The sequence below is a fragment of the Cygnus olor genome, chromosome 2 (assembly GCF_009769625.2).
Source record: "Cygnus olor isolate bCygOlo1 chromosome 2, bCygOlo1.pri.v2, whole genome shotgun sequence".
Taxonomy (NCBI): Eukaryota; Metazoa; Chordata; class Aves; order Anseriformes; family Anatidae; genus Cygnus; species Cygnus olor.
The window spans coordinates 48,039,233-48,061,517 of record NC_049170.1 but is presented as its reverse complement, the minus strand read 5'-3'; the positions used below and the strand labels follow the sequence as shown (position 1 = coordinate 48,061,517).

The following is a 22,285-nucleotide window of genomic DNA, read 5'->3' as shown; positions in this document are numbered from 1 at the left end:
TTTCAATGCCTGAATGCTCTTTCTGAGAAGAAATGTCTCCTAATTTCCAACCCAAACCTCCCCTGGCACAACTTGAGGCCGTTCCCTCCTGTCCTATCACTAGCTATCTGTGAGAAGAGGCTGACTCCCAGCCCCCCACAAATTCCTTTCAGATAGTTGTAGGGACCAATAAGGTCACCCCTGAGCCTCCTCATCTCCAGACTGAACAATCCCAGCTCCCTCAGCCGCTCCTCGTAAGACTTGATCCCCAGACCCCTCACCAGCTTCATAGCCCTTCTCTGGACTCACTTGAGCACCTCAATGTCCTTCCTATAGTGAGGGGCCCCAAACTGAACACAGTACTCGAGGTGCGGCCTCACCAGAGCCGAGTACAGGGGGACAATCACTTCCCTAGTCCTGCTGGCCATGCTGTTTCTGATGCAAGCCAGGATGCTGCTTGCCTTCTTGGCCACCTGAGCACACTGCTGGATCATATTCAGCCGGCTATCAACCAATACTCCCAGGTACTTCTCTGCCAGGCAGTTTTCCAGCCACTCATCTCCCAGCCTGTAGCGCTGCCTGGGGTTGTTGTGCCCCAAGTGCAGGACCCGGCACTTTGCCTTGTTGAACCTCATACATTTGGCCTCAGCCCATCGGTCCAGCCTATCCAGATCCTCCTGCAGAACCTTCCTACTCTTGAGCAGATCAACACATGCACCTAACTTGGTGTCGTCTGCAAACTTACTGAGGGTGCACTCGATCCCCTCATCCAGATCATTGATAAAGATATTGAAGAGAAAATATTGAAGAGAGGATAGCTAAGAAAAACAGGACGAGCAGTGTGAAATCGGTAGAAACAAAAATCACAGGTCCTCTAGTCATGACAGAAGAAAGAAAAAAAAAAGGGAAAAAAAAGGGAAAAAAAGGGAAAAGGAGAAATTAACACTTGGTCAAATAAAATTGTACATGTATGGTATAGAAAGGTGTCGAGTAATTTGTGAACCTGTAGTACTCAGCCAGTGAAGAAACGGGAGGAATCAAGTGTCTGGTAACAGGGAATATAAGGTTATGATATACACCTTTACTAGGCACTCCTGCTTGCAGGACGCCCACCATTACAATTGCAAATAAAATAGCTTCACAGAAGACCCTGTCTGAAAAAAATTATTGAGATTTTTCTCACACCACTAAGATATTAAAGAGGATGTGCCCCAACACTGACACCTGGGGAACACCACTTGTGACTGGTCGGTCACCAGCTGGATTTAATTCCATTCACCACTACTCTCTGGGCCTGGCCGTCCAGCCAGTTTTTAACCCAGCAAAGAGTGTACCTGTCCGAGCCACGGGCTGCCAGCTTCTCCAGGAGAATACTGTGGGAGACTGTGTCAAAGGATTTGCTGAAGTCTACGCAGACTACGACAACAGCCTTTCCCTCACCCACCAGGTGGGTCACCTGGTTGTAGAAGGAGATGAGGTTGGTCAGGCAGGACTCGCCTTTCGTGAACCCAGGCTGGCTTGGTCTGATCCCCTGGTTGTCCTGCGTATGCTGTGTGATTGCATTCAAGATGACCTGTTCCTTCACCTTTCCTGGCACCGAGGTCAGGCTGACAGGCCTGTAGTTCCCCGGGTCCTCATTACGACCCTTATAGATGGGCGTCACTTTTGCAAGTCTCCAGTCATCCGGGATCTCTCAGTACTTATTGTTGTGTGTTCCAGTCTTCATGTCTGTCATGAGACCAGTTGAATGAATTCTATTCATAAGAACAGAGTTGCAGAGCATGTCCTAGTCTATATGTGTGGGGCAAAGCTCTTACCTCACAGTGGCTCTGTTGCGTTAAAGCCTAAAGTAATTTGGAGTGATGCCCAACTAGTCGTTTTAAGTATGTCGCGTTCAGGGTACTGAACTATCACAATTACGGGTGCACCAATAACGTAATACACCCTCAGTCTTGTTGCATTCCATGAACTACCACAGCCACACTTAAAGAGTTTGGTCATGTTCAATCAGAACTACCACAGCTAGATTAACGAGTTGTGCAATTTATTGAAGGAACAGGTACACAGGTTCTCTGGATTGCTGGTGATAAATTCACTGTCTGCAAAGCATGTGCAAATACCAAAAATATGAGTAACACAGCCTGGCTACAAACACGTTAAAGGATATAAAGCGACTCTATAGAGATTTCTAAGTTTCCTAGGGAGGCACTTGGCATAACCAAGTGTTCAGATCTTACCCAGCCCGTTGACTGATCCCAGAAGTCAGAAGGTATATTTCTTTACACGATGGTATCATCCCTAACATCTTCTCTCCCTTAAGCTAATTTTCCACCTTTTAGGTAGAGTATGAGTGACTCTAGTCATGCATACCTTTGTTACGACTGGTGTGAAATTTTCTCGCTTTGCTTTTAAAGGTATAGACTAGAAAAAATTCTTAGCACAAGCTCAGTGAGGCATGGTTACACCTTGGAGGTGGGTAGCCTTTGGAATGGAGGTGTGTTTTGGTATTATAATGACATTATAATGGGCAAAGTTCACCAAAAGGACAGCATTTTGTTAAAAACATGACAGGCTGTTGGCCCAGGATAGCAAATGTGCAGCTTATCAGTTTCAGTGTGCACGAGAACAATCAAGTTCCCATCTTATCACAGAGCCTGGCTGTGGTGTCTCCACTCTGCCCGACCCACCACATAGTTCCTCTTAGCACACAAAGTTCCCCTGGTGCGATCAACATCTAAGGTTGGAAGCTTAAGGAACTTCTATGTAGTACGGCTACACTCCACCCTGGAAGCTTCTTCGATGCTGTACCTTTTCTTTAAAATGTGAATACAAGTTTTAATTTCCAAGCCACCTCAGGCGATTATTCCACACTCTTGTTATGAGATTTCTTCCTATGCATGCAAGCAAGGTAGCCCACAGTAAATGCTGTTACCTGAAACACGTTTTGAGGTTTCACTTTGCAGACCATTTCAAGAACAGCACATTTCTGCTACAGAGACAGAACAGAAACTGTTTGTTCAGTGTACTTACTCCTTTGATGTAAACTATACGTCCTGGACGTCCAGGGGGCCCTGGGGGTCCAGGCAAGCCAGGCATGCCCTGGTAAAGGAAAGTGAAGTAAGGAAGACATTACACAGATCTTTTCATATGCAGTACAACTGGGCCTAGGGAAGGAAGGACAAGGGGCTTAGAAAGCTCTGTTTAACCAAGAAGTTTTGTGTGAAATGGCTTGAGGGGAGACTGAGCATTCAGTTAGAGGGATCAACCTAAGCTGGAAGGTGAATTTTAATATTTATCCTAAAGTACTCTATGGAGAACAAAGCAGCCTAAAATTGCTATTTCCAGGGAAAAATAAGCAAACAAACAAACATCCAACTCCCAAGCCCAAAAGCAGTATAAGTTGAAACTAAATTAAAGTCAGTGGTTCTACCATCCAAGGAAAATTAGCTCTTCAAGACTGGTCTGGGACCCTCAGGACTGATGAGATTCATATACTTCAAAGTGCCTGTCAGATAACTACACACTAATTAGCATCTTCAAGGAATCCTGCTACACTGGAGGCATGACTGCCCTTAACAAAAACTATGCCAAGTCTTTACTGTGTCATTTAAAAATTTAGCACCATGCCATGTCCATGTTTCACTCTACATTGATGCACGCTTCAGTGAGGTGTCATATGTCACCATATAAATAACTATTCTATTGGATCTATTGGCTTTTATCTTCCCCAAGCACTGAAGGAAAAACTGTTAGAACGTGCAACCTGTTTTGCTTGCCTGTTTGCTTTAATGGCCCATCCTGATAAACTTCATCTGATAACACTTGCTTTAATAGTTTTTGTTTGGCTAGGGGAGACAATCCAGAAAATTAACCTTGACACTGTTTAAAAATATGGAGAAATGGAAAATCTATTTAATGTTTTCTGCCAGAGGCTAGTCATCTTTTCTGCCTTTTTCGTCTAGTTAGAATTTGTCTAATCTGCCTGGCTTCATCTTCCAGCAACTAAATTTCTATTGACTAGATCATCTCTTCTAATGCCTAGCTGATCCCTACCTTCCTATGATTTCTATGGTAATGCAGTGACTCCCTTGTCTATTTTTTTTTCTTTTTTTTCTTTCTTTCTTTTTTTTTTTTTTCCTGCATATCTTAGATGCAGATGAAATATTATTATTACCTGCTGTTGTGGTAAGAGTACTTTTTTCTTTTTCAGCACAGATCAGCCCATGATGTCAGAACAGCTACAAAAAGTACTCTGCCAAGTAAATAAATACTCTGTTCTGAAACCTACTGCTTATGCTCAGCAGTACTTATTGTTGTGTGTTTTACAATTCTTTATGCCTGTCATGAGACCAGTTGAATGAATTCTATTCATAAGAACAGAGTTGCAGCACCAGAACAGAGTTGCAGCATTCGTCACTTGTCATTCCATAATTACAGGATACAGGTCGGCATGTATGTGCAATCATCTAGCAAACACTGTATGGTGGTCATTATTCTGGATACATGTACATGACTATCAAAGCAGGTAATAGGTATCAGCAACCATCTCCTTGTTAGTAGGGTAGATGACACTAAATTATGATACGCTTAAATGCTGTTTGCACATATTCAAGACATCTAAAATCCTATGGAAGTACCTTCACACCATGAAGATACCATGTATTTGTAGAAAGAATTTGGCAATATCAGATCATTTGCTATTTGAACGATCTATGCTAACAGTGAATTGTATGTAACTTTTACACCTGGGATCTGATACAAATATCTATATCTGTAAGAACTGTCCAGATGGCCATAGAAGTTGCCTTTCCCATGACTGTTATCATGTAGGAATAATAGCAGAAGCATATAATCATTTCAAGCTCATTTCAGCTTTTTAGTCCCGTCATCATTTCAAAGAAATTCATAGAAACCAGACTTGACAAGACTTCAACAGGATTTATTTCAATTAATTGTAATATATAAGAACTTACATTTAATGCTTCACCTCGTTCACCTTTCACACCTCTTAGTCCATTGAGTCCTGGGCGGCCCTGAAATCAGTAAACATAAGAAAAGAGTAGAAATAGTGCAGTAGGTGCCTGAAACAAGCTGCTCTATCTTTATTCCATTTGAGGGCTTAATACATACTGGTCGTCCTGGGAAGCCAAGTTCTCCTTTAGGTCCAGCAGGTCCTATTGGTCCCTGGACAGAAAAGAAAATGTGATTGTGGAGAAAAAGAATAAAATTGAACAAATAATGTATGGAAGAAATCTTTGGCACAGATTTGATTATTTAGAAATAGAGGCTTAGTGTTACATTTGTGTTAAAAATCAGTCTGTGATTGTTTGCACACAATGCACAGAATGTCCTGTCTATTTGCTCAGAATGTCCTCTCTATTTGTTCTTCTAAGTGATCTCAGAAGCTGGAGAGGTCTGCATATAACAGTGAAATCTGGTTTGGAAAAGACTGGTTATCTGAAATGAAGCCTGAATTCTCTCCCACTTGTAATGTGTGCAGTTCAACACTAAGTTGCCATGTATCAAAAATAGCAAAATTAAGCATATCAGTCAATAGAAAAAAGACAGTTAAAGGTGTACACATTGTGCATCTGCTTTTTTTTAATTTTATTTATTTATTTTAATTATTTTTGAATCAGACACTATGGGGAAATACCTGTGGATCAGACTGAGACTTCCTATAGTGCCAGACTTCTGCGTACCTCTTGCCAGCCTGGATACATGGACTTAAGTGGATGATAGTTTAAACAGATCCTTCTTTACACAAGAATTACCCATCAGACCACAAAGACTGATAAAAGAGACTTCAGAACTAAAAGGCAAGCAGGTCACCCAGGAAAAGTAGTCCAGGACCATGGATTATCTGTGATTTGGTATTTGCAAGCACATGGCTTCTAGGCAGCCAGGAGTAACAGATTAACAAAAGGCAGTAGACCGGTGGACACTGCAAGCTTTAACCTGCAGTCAACATCCTAAAACTCAACAAAACCACAAGAGTCTAGACAATCTCTTTACTTATGAGTCAGCCTTTCCGGTTTCAATTCCTTTTTTTCCAGCCTGGTGAAATGCTAAAGAATTCACCTTCTTGAATTATTGCACTTGTATTTTAACTACACTCATTGTTCCACATGTGCATGGAGAAGATGAAGGCTACGTATGAATTGGATGTATAAAATCTGAAAGTAAATCTTCTAATACCTTAAACAATTATTGGTAACGTAACCTCTTGTACTTGGTCTGGCGGAGTCCCCATTCCTGGGGGTATTTAAGGAAAGGCTGGACATCGTGCTTAGGGACATGGTTTAGTGGGTGATGATGCTGATGGTAGGGGGATGGTGGACCAGATGATCGTGGAGGTCTTTTCCAACCTTAACGTTTCTAAGATTCTGTGATCTCATTGCAATCACGGAGACATAGTGGGATAGTTCACATGACTGGAATGCTGTCATGGAAGGGTATGTGCTTTTTAGAAAAGACTGGCCAGGAAGGTGAGGTGCTGGAATTGCTCTTTATGTGAGAGAGCAACTGGAATGCATGGAGCTCTGCCTAGAGGTGTATGAAGAGTGAGTTGAGAGCTTATGGTTAATGATTAAATGGCAGGCTACCATGGCTGATACTGTTGTGGGTGTTTGCTACAAGCCACCTGATCAGGAAGAGAAGGTAGATGAAGCCGTCTTCAGACAGCTGGAAGTAACTTCTCAATCACAAGCCCTGGTTCTCATTGGGGACTTCAACCATCCTGATATCCGCTGGGAAGACCACGCAGCTAGGCACAAACAGTCCAGGAGGTTCCTGCAGTGCATCGATGACAACTTTTTGACACAGGTTGTGGAGAAGCCAACAAGGAGGGGTGTGCTGCTGGACCTTGTATTAACAAATAAGGAAGAACTAGTTGGACATATGAGGGTTGGGGGCAGCCTTGTCTTCAGTGACCATGATATGGTGGAGTTCGTGATCTTGTGAGGATAAGCAGGGCAAAAAGTAGGACTGTGATCCTGGACTTCAGGAGATCAAACTTTGGCCTCTTCAGGGATCTACTTGGAAGAATCCTATGGGTTAGGGCGATGGAAGGAAGAGGGGTCCAAGACAGCTGGTTAATGTTCAAGCATCACTTCTTCCAAACTCAAGATCGGTGCATCCCTATGAGTAAGAAGGCAAGCAAAGGGGGCAGGAGACTTGCATGGATGAGCAGGGAGTTCCTAGCAAAGCTCAGACAAAAGAAGGAAGTTTACATGCATGTGGAAAAAGGGACAGGCCACTTGGGAGGAATATAGGAATGCTGTAAGAGTATACAGGGATGCACTGAAGAAGGCCAAGGTCCATTTGGAATTAGATCTGGCAAGGCGTTTCAAAGACAACAAGAAGGGCTTCTTCAAATACATCAGTAGAAAAAGGAAGACAAGGGAAATTGTCAGTCTGCTGCTGGGGTGGGTGCCCTATTGACAAAGGATACAGAGAAGGCAGAGTTGCTGAATGCCTTTTTTGGTTCAATCTTTATTGCTAAGACCAGCCCTCAGGAATCTCACACCCTGGAGACAAGAAAGGAAGTCCGGAGAAAGGAGGACTTTCCCTTGGTCAAGGAGGATTGGGTCAGAGATCATCTAAGCAAACCTGACATCCGCAAATCCATGAGCCCTGATGGAATGCACCCATGGGTGATGAGGCAGCTGGCCGATGTTATTGCTAGGCCACTCTCCATCATCTTTGAATGGTCGTGGAGAACAGGAGAGGTGTCTGAGGACTGGAATAAAGCCAATGTCACACCAGTCTTGAAAAAGGGCAAGAAGGAGGGCCCAGGCAACTACAGGCCAGTCAGACTCACCTCCATCTCTGGAAAGATGATGAAGCAGCTCTTCCTGGAGGCGCGTCTCCAGGCATGTGGAGGATAAGAAGGTGATCAGCAATAGTCAGAATGGATTCACCAAGTGGAAATCATGCTTAACCTATCTGATAGCCTTCTATGATGAGATGACTAGCTGGATAGATGAGGGGAGAGCAGTGGATGTGGTCTATCTTGACTTCAGCAAGGCTTTTGACACTGTCTCCCATAACATCCTCATAGACAAGCTCGGGAAGTGTGGCCTAGATGAGCAGACAGTGAGGGGGATTGATAACTGGCTGGATGGCAGAGCTCAGAGGGTTCCATTCTGTGATTCTGTGAGAGCTTCTGACAGAGCTTTAGCGTGTACCAAGTAGAACAGAGCTATTGACACCAACGCTTTGATAAGTTATGCCACAGAGCGTGTAGCTAAGCACTCTGAAATTTCTATATTAATGTTGCACAGCACTCTCACTGACTACAAAAGGTTTTTTTCTACGGGACAGCACTAAAAGGAGTCATGTCCATCATCAGTGATGATCAAACCAGAGTTCTGTACTAAGAATCTCTAGGCACTAAGAATGCACTAAGAAGAGGAAACGGCTGGACAAAATCTTGAAACAGACTCTGTGTGTCAAATTATCCTGCAGAGTTCACACCAGTGCTAGCAAGAACACTTTCTGAATGCTCTTGCCTTCATGATAAACTGTATGAAACATCTCATGGCAGTACAAAAGAAGATATAAATACAGACTTTGGGGCTGATAGAAAAAGGACATGTCCTGAAGGGTGCCTAGAAAAAGGATGAGAGGCAACAGACACAAGCGAGAGCATGAGAATTTTCAAATAAATATATGGAAAAAAATATTAAACCTGAAGATTATCATATACTGGAACATGCTGGCCATAGAGGCTGTGGAATCTCCACTGTAAGAGGTGTTGAAGACTTGCCTGGGAAAGCCCCTGAGCTAACTAGACCTGCTTTGGCCAGCGAGTGTGTATTAGATGACCTCTGAAGTTCACTTCCATTCTAAATTATCCTATGATTCTATATCAAGGTTAAAGGATAAACTCATCTTGCAGTCATACAAGGAGTAGAAAAGAAACTCCCCTTCTCTTAAGTTTGGATAGCTCCCTCAAGGTATTTTAATATACAGTATTTAAGAAAGCAGTTTATCAGCACACCCTGTTATCTCCTTCTAAAGACCACAGCAACCAATGGCAAAAATCTCCTGTTCACCTTAACACGCAGAAACTACAAAAGCTACTAACAATCACTTAGGCACAACAGGGACTAGGCTACACCAAAAGCAGAAGCAAAGAAATCATAGAATCGTAGAATCATAGAATCATGGAATCATAGAATCATGGAATCATAGAATCATGGAATCATAGAATGGCTCGGGTTGGAAGGGACCTTAAAGGTCACCTAACTCTAAATCCCCTGCCATAGACAGGGATGCCACCCACTAGATCAGGTTGGCCAAGGCCCCATCCAGCCTGGTCTTGAACACCTCCAGGGATGGGGCATCAACAGCTTCTCTTGGCAACCTGAAAATCTCAATGTCCTTGATCTTTGTGGAATACTAGACTGCAAGAAATGAATTCCTGCTCTAACATTACTGAATCTGGAAAACTGTTCATATATTACAACTAATTTCTCGTTGTGCTTTCATATGTTTTGTGTCTAGTCAAAAATATTAGGCCAAGTACGTGAAATAAGGCTTCTAAATCCTGTTTTCAGTAAATGGTCTGATGCTACTGCCTGATTTACTTCTTGCTTTTAATCCAAGGGAGTTGCAAATTCTTGGCTCCTATAGAAATTGGGGCTGATGTAGTCAGTTGTTTAAATGTAAATCATAGAATTAGAGAATAATTTAGATCGAAAGGGACCTCCAGAGGTCATCTAGTCCAACCCTTAAAGCAAGGCAAATTTCCTAGTTAGATCATGGTGTTCAGCACCTTGTTTCACAATCCACCATCTCTCTGAGCACCTATTTCTGTGTTTAATCACTTTTTTTTTTTTTTGGTGTGGTAGTGCTTTTGTGATTTTTTTTCCTTATATCTTTTCAGAATTTCCCTTGCTGCAACTTGTGATCATCGGCACATGTCTTTTTCCTGCACATCTCTGAGAAGGCCTGACTCCGTATTTTTTCTAGTTCCCTTTCAGGCAGTGGCAGGGAGCAATTAGAGCCTCTCTCTGTCTTTTTTCTTTGTGGCTAAACAAACCCAGTGCACTCAAACGCTTCTCATAAGTCTGGTAAGTTACTAGCTTGGAATGAAGACTTTTCACTGTCTGTTTAGTAAATAATGGATACGTTTGTTCTACTAGAATTTATATTCTATATCGTCAGTAATTTACAGTATCACGTATGTGAAAAACATTCTTTTCTAGAGGACATTGATCATCCTGAAGCATTAATATTTCTTACAATTCCTACTCAAAAGAAATGAAAAGCTGAAACAATCTACCTTTACAATTATTAGTCTCTCTAAAGACAAAAGAAAATCAAAAAAGAATCCACTGAACTTTGGAAATGTCTTACCCTTGGTCCCACTGGTCCCACCACTCCAGCTTCACCCTGTTGAGGACAGACATACACAGCAATGACAACGAGAACTTCTACAGTATCTAGTAGAGGTGGTTGGTAACAAGGCCACCAAATATTCCAGAAGAACAAAAAACAGTATGAACTCACCTTCTGCCCTTTTCTTCCTAATAATTCAGTTAAAGATCCATCAGCAGTAATGATAACTCCTGGTTCTCCCTTTTCACCCTGCAATTAATATCAAAGCTATTTTACAGTGTTTACAAAGCAGCTCTCAATGAGTAAGCAAAAGTCAAAGCAGCTTTGCTGCTGTTTGAAGCATGACATTATTCTGAGAGAAAAACTACAATGTGATATCAACGTGAGTCAGATGAAATCTGATTCTGGGGGAGAGTAGGGCTGATCTTTCCTAAAACATCATACGGTAAACTAAAAATATCCTGCTACTGTAAATATCCATAAGATGTATAAATACTTGGTTTTGTTTTTGTGTAAAAAAAAAAAAAAAGACTTTCAATTGCTCTCAACAAATTTTCTGTGAAACATGTGCTGTGTTCATAAGAGATCCCTGCCAAAGGCAGACAGGCTATTGGAGTCTTCCTGTGTACCATCAGCTTAGATATTCATCAGGAAATCCTGCTGGAATTGTAAATTCTTGATAACACTAAGTAGAAAGAGCGACTATCAGGAAAGCATGAATCTTTTTTTCTATGTCCTTGGGGTATGATGCAGTCTCATTATCTTTCAGGAAGGCCAATTGGCAGCATTCAAATTACAAACCTCTGAGTTTCTCTTCTTCAGTGGGTTTTGTTGAATAATGGCACCACAACCAGGAATTTTCATCCTCCAGTGCAGACACGTGGTTGCCGCTAGATCTAGATCATTCAGCTGTAACTTTCCTCCTCCTAGCTCAGGTAATCTGAGCATTTTAGCTTTCCCAAGATCTTTAATGGAAGAAATTTGACTTGAAACTAACAATTGCATTGCTGATTAAAGTGATAACTCAGGTTAGAACACTTCAATTGAGCTTCATTTCCTGCAGATTTAAGGCATATTTTGGAGTTTCCCTGAGCCTTTGTTTTATTGACTTTATCTTTTGTGAGATTTTATGGATGAGAGGCTGCAACAGAATAATCTCATGATCCTTACAGGGAAATGTTCCCTGGTGTCTGTTGAGCTTTGTCTGTGGTTGCTGATATCATCACAGTCTTGAGCATAACTTGGTATTCACGCCTCAGAAACAGCATCAAAAACATCATTATGTCATTGGTGGGTATAAAATACAATGACTTCAAAACTTCCAGTTCCTTCCTGTGTGAATAGTAGAAGTGAAAAACAACAAAAAACTCCAAAACCAAAAAAAAAGCAAACAGACAACCCCAAGCCAAAAAAAACACCACTGTTTTTAAGTTTGAGCTCAATCATTTTAAGCACTGGGTGAAACCTGAATCCATGTATCAAAAGGGGATCATTCTCAAACCATTCCCACTTGTGAGAAAGTGAGGGTCGGTTATTTTATAAATACAAGCAGGAAGTGTTTTTGCTTTTGTTATCCCCAAGACTGTAATAACTTAGATGCTCTTCATCCATGCTTCCAGCAAATGGATGAGAAAGGGAATAAGAAAATGCAACAGCAGCAGCAATACTTGAAAAGGGGAAGAAAAAAACAGAACAACAGGCCTCAGTCACCTCTCAGCAATGTCACAAAATAAACACTATTGTGCAAAACAAGAGAAAGGACCCTAAGGAAAGAGGTTCCCAGGTCTTACACTTGTTTATGGGGAATGGAAAACTGCAGTCTTCATTGTGTAGGCAAAACTTTCTGTGCCAAGGAAGGAAAAGGAAAGTTTTTGTCTTTTTTTTTATTTGTCTCCTTGGTTAGGATACCAGGCTGTCAGTGCTGATTACCAGCTGGCAAGAAGAGGTCACCTTGTGCTTAATGTTTATGCAAACATATTTTGATAAAAGCATGCTACACTGCTGAATTTCAGTTCTTGGGCAGGAATGTTAGCTCTCAGTAATATTATATCAGGTATTTTGTTTAGCAGTCTTTCCAATCACACTTAGTACATTTTTCACATATACTTATTAACACCCCAATCCCTAGTAAAATTAGAATCATAAAACTAGAACCATAAAACATTATGATGCCACTAAGGATTTGTTATCTAACACATTTTGTAATGTGTAGTTTTCCCTTTGCATTTTCTCTTACCTGTTGGCCTTTGGGTCCTTTTGGTCCAGGCAAACCAATATCACCTTTTGGTCCCTGAGGGCCCTAAGCAAAATCAAGTACATAAATAAATTGGTGGAGAGCTCTGCTGAGAAAACGGAGCTGGACCTTTTTACTAAATGTAATTTTAAGTAACTGGAAAACTTGAACCTGAATCACTCTGGCTGCAATCTAAGACTTTATTTACAAGTATTACAAATCTTAGACTTACAAGACTAAATTGCTGTCTGAATCAACAAATTTTTAAAAACAAATATTATATAGGGATAATCTGTTAAAAATAGCAAAAGAAAAAAAGCTATTGTTTATCAGAGTGTAGATGATACACACATTCACAAAGAGAAATATACATACATTAATAAGAGTGGAAATTCAGCCTAAAATTCTCTTTCTTCCCTACTTTATTCTCTCTCCTTCCATGGTCATTCAGTGACACTGATTTTCAACAGGTTTTCTGAAGTTGTATTTTTAAGAAACAGTACAATAAAAAAAAAATTATATATATATAGATTATATATTTAAAAATAAGATCATTTCTGTGAAAGCATTCTTCTCAGATCATGTTTTGTTTTAGTCTTCCATTATAAACACATGTAGAAGCACTTTTGTTTTTACCCATCAAGAACTAAATTCAAGTTTACATGATTTCTGCATTAGTGAAGAGTAAAGACCTGATTTAAGGATGAGAATGGTATTTTTATGAAGAAATTCTGTTAATAACAGAAAGACTAGCAATTCATTATATCACTTTCTAAATGTTATCAGCTCTTTTTCAATTGAAAAGTATTTTAAAGATTTTTTTTTAATTTGTTTTCCTATGCAGTCCACCATACCCAGGACTCAGTAAACAACCTTTGTAGAACTTTGGGCTAATTGCCAACATTTTGTTAACATCATTTGTCAGCTTTCCCAGTTTCCTCCTTATTCTTAGGCAATAGACAAAGGGTCCTGAGATCATATGCACACGTCTCAACTGTTAAACAACCATAACAGGGGAAAATAATGCTACTACATTATATATAATATAAATATAATAGTATAAACAATACTGTAAGAAGTTACAAGCCAGGTAATGTTTAATGGAATAGCAGTATGAGCACAATAGGTAGCATAACATAATGCACTTTTTGAAACTATGGCTGTGTAATGCACTGGAATGCTGAAATGTTATTCTAAAAAAATTACTAAATTTAATAAAAAATAACCTTTGTATTATCCTAAAGGATTAAAAAATCATAAGCCTGATAAGGTTTTACAGAGCTCTCTAGTAGTGACCAAAAAAAAAACCCAACCAACAACAGCAAAAAACCACTTAAGAAATAATATTATTCCATATGCAATTTGAATATAATTTTTAGAAGCCCATTTATTCCATTTGTTTCTCCTAAATTGCACAGGACTATTCTTTAGGTAGCAATTTTTCATTAGACTCAATTACATTTAAACTGCACAACGGATTCTGAGATAAGCAGAAATGAGCTGTGTATATCATAGTATACTTAATTTCCAGCACAGTTAATTTCTACCATAAGTGTTGGTTCCATAAAAACTACAGTCTCATATGAAAATGCATCAGACTTTGTATAACCTCTGTACAATATAAATGTTAAAATATTAAAGCATATTGAAAAATACTTACTTAGATCCCAGGAACATAATACTTACGGGAAATCCTGGTAGACCAGGCTTGCCATCTGGACCCTGCAAAATGCAAAAAACCCTACTCCCTTACAAACACATATTACAGACTTGCAAAACAGAGTATGCATTTTCAGTGTATAGCCTAATTTAAGAATATTAATTGATCTGAAACTGGATTAAGAATTTCATTCAGCTAGTGCTATCACTCCACAACACTCTATGCTTCTAACTTTTTCTGGGACTCTAGGATTTACTTTCCAAAACTGAAGGGACAAATATCCAGGAAAGGCTTCTAAAAAGGTGATATTTTCCACATATTAAAGGCATGTAACCATAAGTCAAACTTCTTTGTTTTTTTTTTTTACAGAATGCATTACAGAGATCACAGGAGTCCTTCCACCTTTGCCACTGCACTCCTGGTTGTCTGTGGACCCAAACAGAATGTCTACTATACTGTGAATATAAACATGGATTTGAATTTGTATTGGGCATATTAAAGATTGTCCCACTGTGATATCTGCAGAAACACAATTTATTTCTAGTTTAAATCACCTGAATGTGCATTACCCAAGTCACTATAATACCCTAACCTCCTTCCTGACTATGGTGAACTGAAGTTCTGATGCCCTTCCAATTGAAACTACATTTCAGGCTGGACCTACCGGACCTACTTTCTGTAACAACTACTACAAACCAATGAATTTCTGCTGGGTTTATGAGACCACTCATCTAGGTTGTTTTGAGAGCCTGTTGTCTAAGGCTTGAATGTTGTCTAAGGCTTGAATGCCAACCACCTGCAGTACCAGAACTCACACAAGGGACCATCCTATTAATCCCTGGCATCCTATTGGCATTGGATACCCTATGGCATCCACAGGGATTAGGATTCTGCTATTAGGTACACACATGCTTATCTTCCTTGTTTCATCAGGGACTGAATGTGAGGGAGGCAACTGTGTTCACAAAGAAGTAATAGATAATAAATAAATAAAATAAACACCAGTCTGCAACTGAAACGTTGTGAAGCAAGAAGCTGTGGGATTTAAACATTGTAAAGTGCAATATATTGTAGATTTTCAGGCAAGTTCTGCGTAACTTTGAATAGACTCTACAGCCTGGAGAAGGTAGGTTTTTCTGTGGATCTAGTCCTAGAAATTTGAAATCCTTACAGAGAAGCATCCAGCTCTTCAAATATTTGATCAAACTATTTTGCAGCTAGACTGCTATAAAACAGAACTTGAAATTTCTTTTCTGTTGTTCTCTCATGAGATTTCCAATTTACCATCCACAGCTATAATTTCTGTGAGATTAAATTCAAACACTGGAGCCTACTATTCCTAGTTGCAATCACAAGCAGAACTGTGGAAAATACGTTATCCCAACATTTCATGACTTGAAAAACAAGAATACAAAAAGGTGGAGGAAATGCTATGTACATCCCTATTTTTGCATTAGTTCCACATTTCTGTTATTCTGAGCATATTGTTCAGATTCAGAGCTAAACCAACCCCTTCAATTCCTTTCTTTCAGACAAACATGTAAGAACTAATTCATCCACACATAATTCATTTCTGCCCTGAAGTACTCCCACACAGCTTGTTGCAGGAGTTATAAACACATTTTTGAAGTACAAGGAACTCAGCTCTAGATGATACTTAAAAGGAGACATTAAAGATAGAGCAATTCTGAAGATTTAATAAAGCAACATATACTCACAGGAGGCCCGAGCAGTTCTTCAATTGAAGTAAAATTAAAAATTCCATTTGTATCATTGAGTAGTAGCTAAAAAAGTGGTTAAGGAGCAGGTTATTTCAAATATCAAACTGAATATCTGGGGTACTCATACATTGTTTAGAAATTTGCACACAGTTTAAACTAAGCATCACATTATAAACATGGGCAGAAAACCACAAGTGAGGCTAAAGATATGTTTAAGGTACTTTTAACTTTTGTTATGCATCTGCAATAACAAAATAGAGCACTTTCATTTCATTCCTTATGTAAGGATTTCAGAATGCTTTAAAAACTTTTATTACCTGACCCTCATATATTTTTAATTTGAAAACTTTTACAGCATATATTGTATATATTGTAGTCTGAGGTCATTTCTCCACAATAAAGATTAAAATAAAATTTTCATACCCCAATACGTCACTGGCTTTCTGAGATGGTGAACTTATCTGACCACAATCTATCTTGTAGATTCAAAGTTATATTTTATTCTGGATATGTCTTCATCACACAATATAGTGATTCCTAAATTAGATCTGATCATGCTGCTGTGTCTACTTGGTGCGATATAGAGCAATCAATGAAACTAGCTTGGATCCCCAAAACACTATAGTCATGTGCATGTGGAGCAGCACCTAAGCTAATGAGCTCTCAGTCTCCAGAAACCTGAATACAGCAGAATGATAACAATGCTGTTATACTTCTTTCTATCCTGGAATTAGTGAGGTCTGCATTAGCTCAGACATCTGCAGATTTTGATCATAGAATCAGAATAATGAAGGTTGACCTGGACCTTTGGAAGTAATTTGGTCCAACCTCCTGCTCAAAGCTGGTCAAATTAGGTCAGGTCCAGTTGAGGCTTGAACAACTCCAAGGATCTAAATGCCACAAATATCCTGAGCAACCAAATCCAGTATTTGAGCATCCTCAGGGTAAAAAGCCTTTGCTTATATCTAATCAGAATTTCCCATTTTCCAACTCATGTTGATTAAAGTCTCATGATAACTCTATGTACCTCTAAGAAGTGGGTGGCTCCATCTCTGTATTCTCTAATTAGGTTGTTGTAGAGAGCAACAAATTCTCTCCTTAGCCTTCTTTTCTCCAGGATGAACAATCAGAGTTGTTTCCTCTTCTTCTTGTGTACCATGTGCTCTGGTCTCCTAACCATCTTGGTGTCTCTTCATGAGGCTTGCGTCACTATGTCAATATCTTTCTTGTACTAGGAAGCCCACAGCTGTACATGGTACTCCTGATGCAGTCTTGTGAATGCCAGTCACATCTCTCTGAGTTCATCAATTGAGCCGAGCCAATTTTCCACCTATTTTTAATCATCCTCTTATCCAATTCATAGGTTACCAGTTTGGTGATAATAAGACTATGGAAGACTGCATCAAAAAAGTCAGAGGACATTGTCCATCCCTTGGCCACAGACAGGTGATCATGCTGGTCAGAAATGACTTGTCCTTAGTAAATCCAACTTGGCTGCTCCCAGTCACCTTCTTATCCTGATGTTTTGATTAGGCTTTCATTCTGTTTTCAAGACAACCAGCTTTCTGGTTTAAATAAATGTTCCCAATACTATATCATGTGGTCATACATTAAGTAAGGGCAGTATGAAACTGCTTGCTCCACATAAATGCTGTAGGTGAAAGAGTTTTTTTTCATTTCTTTCACTCCAACAGTCCACCAGTGTGACTTCTAACCTTGTTTTGAATTCAGAGATAAGTACTGAATACTCTTAGAGTCTTGAACTAGTCCACTGGTTTAGCAGCAAGGCACGCCATCCATTTCAAGATCATGGTGTGTGTGCAGCAGTGTATTCCTATTCAATGTAATGAAGATCTTCTGAATTTCACAAGGCCAGGGCAGAACATGCCTTCCAAGAGCAGGATTTACTTAGCACATGAATAAGTATATTTTCAGCAAGGTATTGTAAAATCTGAATACCTTTTCTTCATGTAACTATGTCCAGATGATAACTATCAGATCCCAGTCCTTTTCATAATTTTTTATGAATACAGTATACACGATCTAACTTTGAAATTAGTTTAAAAAATCTTGTGTTAAATCCCTGCTTGGAATAGGTGGTTTGACCACATGGCCACCAGAGGTCCCTTCCAATTATCATATGAGTCTCTGAATACTATTTTTCTAACCTGGGATGTGAGGAAGGGCATAAGAGAGGACAGACCTACTTGGTCTCATCATATGTCATATTCTATCCTATTCTATCATATTCACCTGAGCATGGCAATGCATGGTCAACTTTCTGTATTTTGAGGTCCTGTTGGCATCATGATTCATGCAGCTAAAGCCTGTTACTTCTACTGGGTGCTGCTCCCTGCTCCCTGTCCTCAGGTTCTACAAAAAAATACTGGAAAATTGTCACTGAAGCAAATAAAAAGACTTTTAAGTCCTGCAGGCAGCACTCCTTCTCCTGGCCTGCATAAGCTCTCTGCTGGTTGCTCCAGGGGTAGCAAGATGCTGTTGGTCGCACTGCATTCCTTGTCCTACTTTGCCCAGAGGGGGAGCAGGACAGGGTCTATTACTTTAATGAAAGTAATAAGAGTTCTGCTGCTGAAATTGTTCTGCTTTGTCTACAACTGGTGGCAGAAGTCCAGGAGCCCTGGGTTTACTCCATCTTTTCAGTGCAGTATTACTGAGTATTTTTTATTTTTTATTTTTGGAATTACTGAGTATTCATTCTCAATCCAAACCATAGTGAAGTCAGCGGAAAGAATCCCAAAGGCCTTGCTGAGCTTGGGAGCAGGCATTTTGTATGTTTTAGAAATAGAGTTTAGCTGCAAATGGAAATTATGGTTGGAAATCAGTAAAGTCTACAAAGTGCTGAAGATACGAAAATACAGGTGCAAGAATGATGGTTAGAGAAAACGATTGCACCAGGCACATAGTTATTTAACTTTCTTTTCAGATTTGCAAGCAGCTTTAATAGCCACAATTTAGCAACATAATTTTTCAACATATCAAATGAATTTAGAAAGTGTTGTCTAAAAAGTAAGGACAGTGTTGTTTTTCTTTTTTTTTTTAGTGTTATAAAGAAGAAGAAACAATAGTTTTTAGCATGACTGTCTAGGCAGGTTTTAACTAAAACTTCAGCTTCATATCCAAATGGTGTGAATATGCCACTACTATAATTACAGAAAAAAAGGGGTAACACAAAATCTTCTGACATTTGCTTTATACCCCCAGACATGAACCTTTCTCCAGGAAATGAACTTTCATTCAGTTTATGTACCTAAACTATGAATGAAGAATGGCAGCAAAAGATAATTAATTGGTTAAACATTTTATATTTAAATCCAATGAAATTTCTCTATTCAATGTTATTTCAGTATAATATCCAACTAAAGTGGAGTGATAAAGTCCTAGCAAACAATAATATGTTTTACTAGTTATCATTTATTTAGTGATGGTCAGCAGTTTTATAACTGCTTTAGTTGTAGCCACTAAGACATTAAAAAGACTTCCTTCCTACTCTGATGGCTCAGTTCATTTGAGTTGAGTGAGTGAACTAATACACCCTGACCTGGGCAATGATTTCCCTGGCTGTGCTATGGGTCACTTAGATCACTTAATTGGTGTCTGCTGCTCTACCAAGGTCACACCAATATCCACACTGCAATAGCTGGTACTGGTATTTATTTTAGTTCTGTAATTCTAACTGCAATTGTTAGGTCTGCTTGCAGTAGTTCTTTTCGTTTCTGAAGCTAACTACAGAAGATGTTTGATGTTTTTCTGAAAAACCTCTGTCAACAGAATTTGGATAATTTAATATTCTATCTCAGCAAATGTATATTAAGCAAAGATCCTGTTCTTATACAAACTGTGTGGTAAGTAGAACTCATTGTCATATATGATTACACATACACACAAGTTTAATCAGATGTTTCAAATCCAGCTTGTCAAGCCCTCAGAGAAATCATCTGATTAACAGCAAGTAGATTTTGAAGCATATGAGGATGTCTCAAAAATGGCTCTTGCTGTACCTCCACAGAATGCCTGTTTGCTACAAATGTATGTAAAGCCACATGTGTATTCACCCTACTTTGTGGTAGCTTACTTCTTAAACTCCAAGGTATTTAGAGAAGGAAACGGGTTTCTGTACAGATTTGTAATACACCTGATGCAATACAGCTTCTACTAGGCTCTACACATTTCTGTAACACATGATGAAGGCAATTCATACACAGATTGTGGAGAATTCAGAGGATGGTTTCTTCAGGCATATCTACACATTAGATAGATGTGGTGGACTCTGCCTATCACAACACACAGGGAGTCATGCAACCTCCAGCAAACCAGTCATTAGTTTGCTATGTTAGCTTCAATAATATTTTTATATTTCTTATTTATGCTGTCCTCCCATATTGAGATTTTTTGTTTGTTTTGAGGAACTGACTTAAAACCTGAATATCAACACCAGAATTGATAAGTAGGTAACCGCTTGTGCCCTCTTCATGTTAAATGGAGTTACAAAGACTTTGAAGATTGACAAACTTACCTCAGGTATTGCTATGATTGGTCCTGGTGGTCCTGGTGGTCCAGGTGGACCCACAATACTGTTCCCATCCTGTCCTCGTTCACCCTATTTTAAAAGCATTACATATGGAAAACCCATTTACTAAACACTATAATTCACAAATTTCTCAGAAAGAATGAAATCCACCCTATCTCACCTGAGGTCCTGGGTCACCCTTCTCCCCTTTTGGACCCTGCACATGATAATAAAAATAAGCAGAAATTATTTTAAAAGGAAAATGGTGAAAATGTTCTTTCTCTATCCTCAGAAAATGCACAAGAGTAAAACACAGGTACAGAATGATCACCAGCCTCTCAAACCACAGATGGGACAAGCTAGTTTCCACTCAGATCCTCCGAGGGCCTGATGTTTAAAATTATTTGTCAGCACATTTGACACTTCACAAACAACAAGAAACAAATGAGCACACACCATTTCATTAGCTGGGGATTAATTCAAGAAGCCTTTCTTTCAGTATAGTGAAATCAGCCGTGCCTGGCTGTTTTTCCCTTTTTCAGCATTGACTGCCTCAGTTGTGTCCTGGATTGCCCAGTGAACTGGGAAGGGGAACACAGGTGAGCTAAACAGTCATTTTTCAGGTAAGTTATTTCTAAGCTTGAGCAACCCTTCAATATCATTCCCTGTGCTGGGAATATAGACAGCTCATTTGGCATGAGTAAAAGGAAAGTGGCAGGGAATGAGCTGTAGGACTTCCCAGCTGAAGAACTCTTGAAATCCCTGGGGCTCTTAAGCAAGAGAAATACATTAAAACCACCTAAGAGTTTTCTGGTTTCCATCTAATTAAAAGCAGAGATAAATTCTGAATAATTAAAAGCAAAAGGAGAATTGAAGAGTGAGAACTAGCCTCTGGAGAGGCCTGTATCACTTTTGACTGGTGTGTGGTATCTAAACTACATGCTTCAGGTTAGGTAGGACAAACCCAGACCCAGCTCCCCACACACTGCTACCAAGTCCTGCAGAGGGTTTCTGCTGAGCCTCGACACAAGTTTAGGAGCCAGTGTGTGTTAGGTGATCATGGGATATGATAGCCCTACTCACCATATTTCCAGGATGTCCAGCAATGCCAGGAAAGCCTGGTTTTCCTTTTGTACCTGGCAGTCCCTGCCACAGAAAACATACTGTTATTTAAGATAAACTATTATCAATCTCGTTCAAACATACTGCTCCCAGAGGGACACATTATCTGAGTGGACTAGATAGTATGTGGGGGGTTCCATGGAGTCAGGGTCAGTAGCTCTCAGTAGTCATCAGCCCTCTGCACTGCTCCTGCTGTTTCCCCCTCTCCAGATAGGATTTTTTTTTTTTTTTAAAATGCAGCTTCAATTATTCTTCATCACTGTTCACACCTCTGCTTAGCAAAAGGGTGAATTCTGCTACTTTCCCCCAAGATATATTTTGTGGATTATTCCCACCCTTTTGATTAAGTGACTCTCAAACTGGCTGAAGAGTCAGCAGAGACATTGAATGTAGATGGGAGGGAGGGAGGGGGAAGGATTGGGATGTGGGGCAAAAAATTGGATAGCTCCTGCTCTAGTTTAGTGGTGGACTGAAACTTATTGCTATGAATCTGATCAGTTACTCTATATTCTATGGGAAAAAAAGGAATTATTCCATAGTAATGATAATGCAGTTTGCCTAGAAAAAATGGATAAAAGAAGACTGTGAATTCTTAAAGGAACAACTAAACAGTGAACTATCTTTTTATTTGCATCTGTTTTTCTCTGTCATATGAAAAAGCAAAAGAAATTACACAGAATAGCCTAATGATTCAT

The 22,285-nt window shown here is 39.6% G+C and overlaps 1 protein-coding gene across 5 annotated transcripts in view; it reads right to left on the bottom strand.

The window, feature by feature from the left end:
- The window catches only part of COL15A1 (collagen type XV alpha 1 chain), a 127,404-nt gene that overhangs the window by 28,503 nt on the left and 76,616 nt on the right, over positions 1-22,285 (bottom strand). For all 5 annotated transcript variants that reach the window (XM_040548699.1, XM_040548701.1, XM_040548700.1 and 2 more), the window contains exons 14-24: positions 21,552-21,614; positions 20,650-20,685; positions 20,475-20,558; positions 15,938-16,003; positions 14,246-14,281; positions 12,563-12,625; positions 10,498-10,575; positions 10,345-10,380; positions 5,110-5,163; positions 4,953-5,012; positions 3,010-3,078 (exon numbers count right to left, since the gene is read on the bottom strand). In XM_040548699.1, the coding sequence (XP_040404633.1) occupies positions 3,010-3,078; positions 4,953-5,012; positions 5,110-5,163; positions 10,345-10,380; positions 10,498-10,575; positions 12,563-12,625; positions 14,246-14,281; positions 15,938-16,003; positions 20,475-20,558; positions 20,650-20,685; positions 21,552-21,614 (645 nt within the window). The remainder of the gene's footprint in view (positions 1-3,009; positions 3,079-4,952; positions 5,013-5,109; positions 5,164-10,344; positions 10,381-10,497; positions 10,576-12,562; positions 12,626-14,245; positions 14,282-15,937; positions 16,004-20,474; positions 20,559-20,649; positions 20,686-21,551; positions 21,615-22,285) is intronic.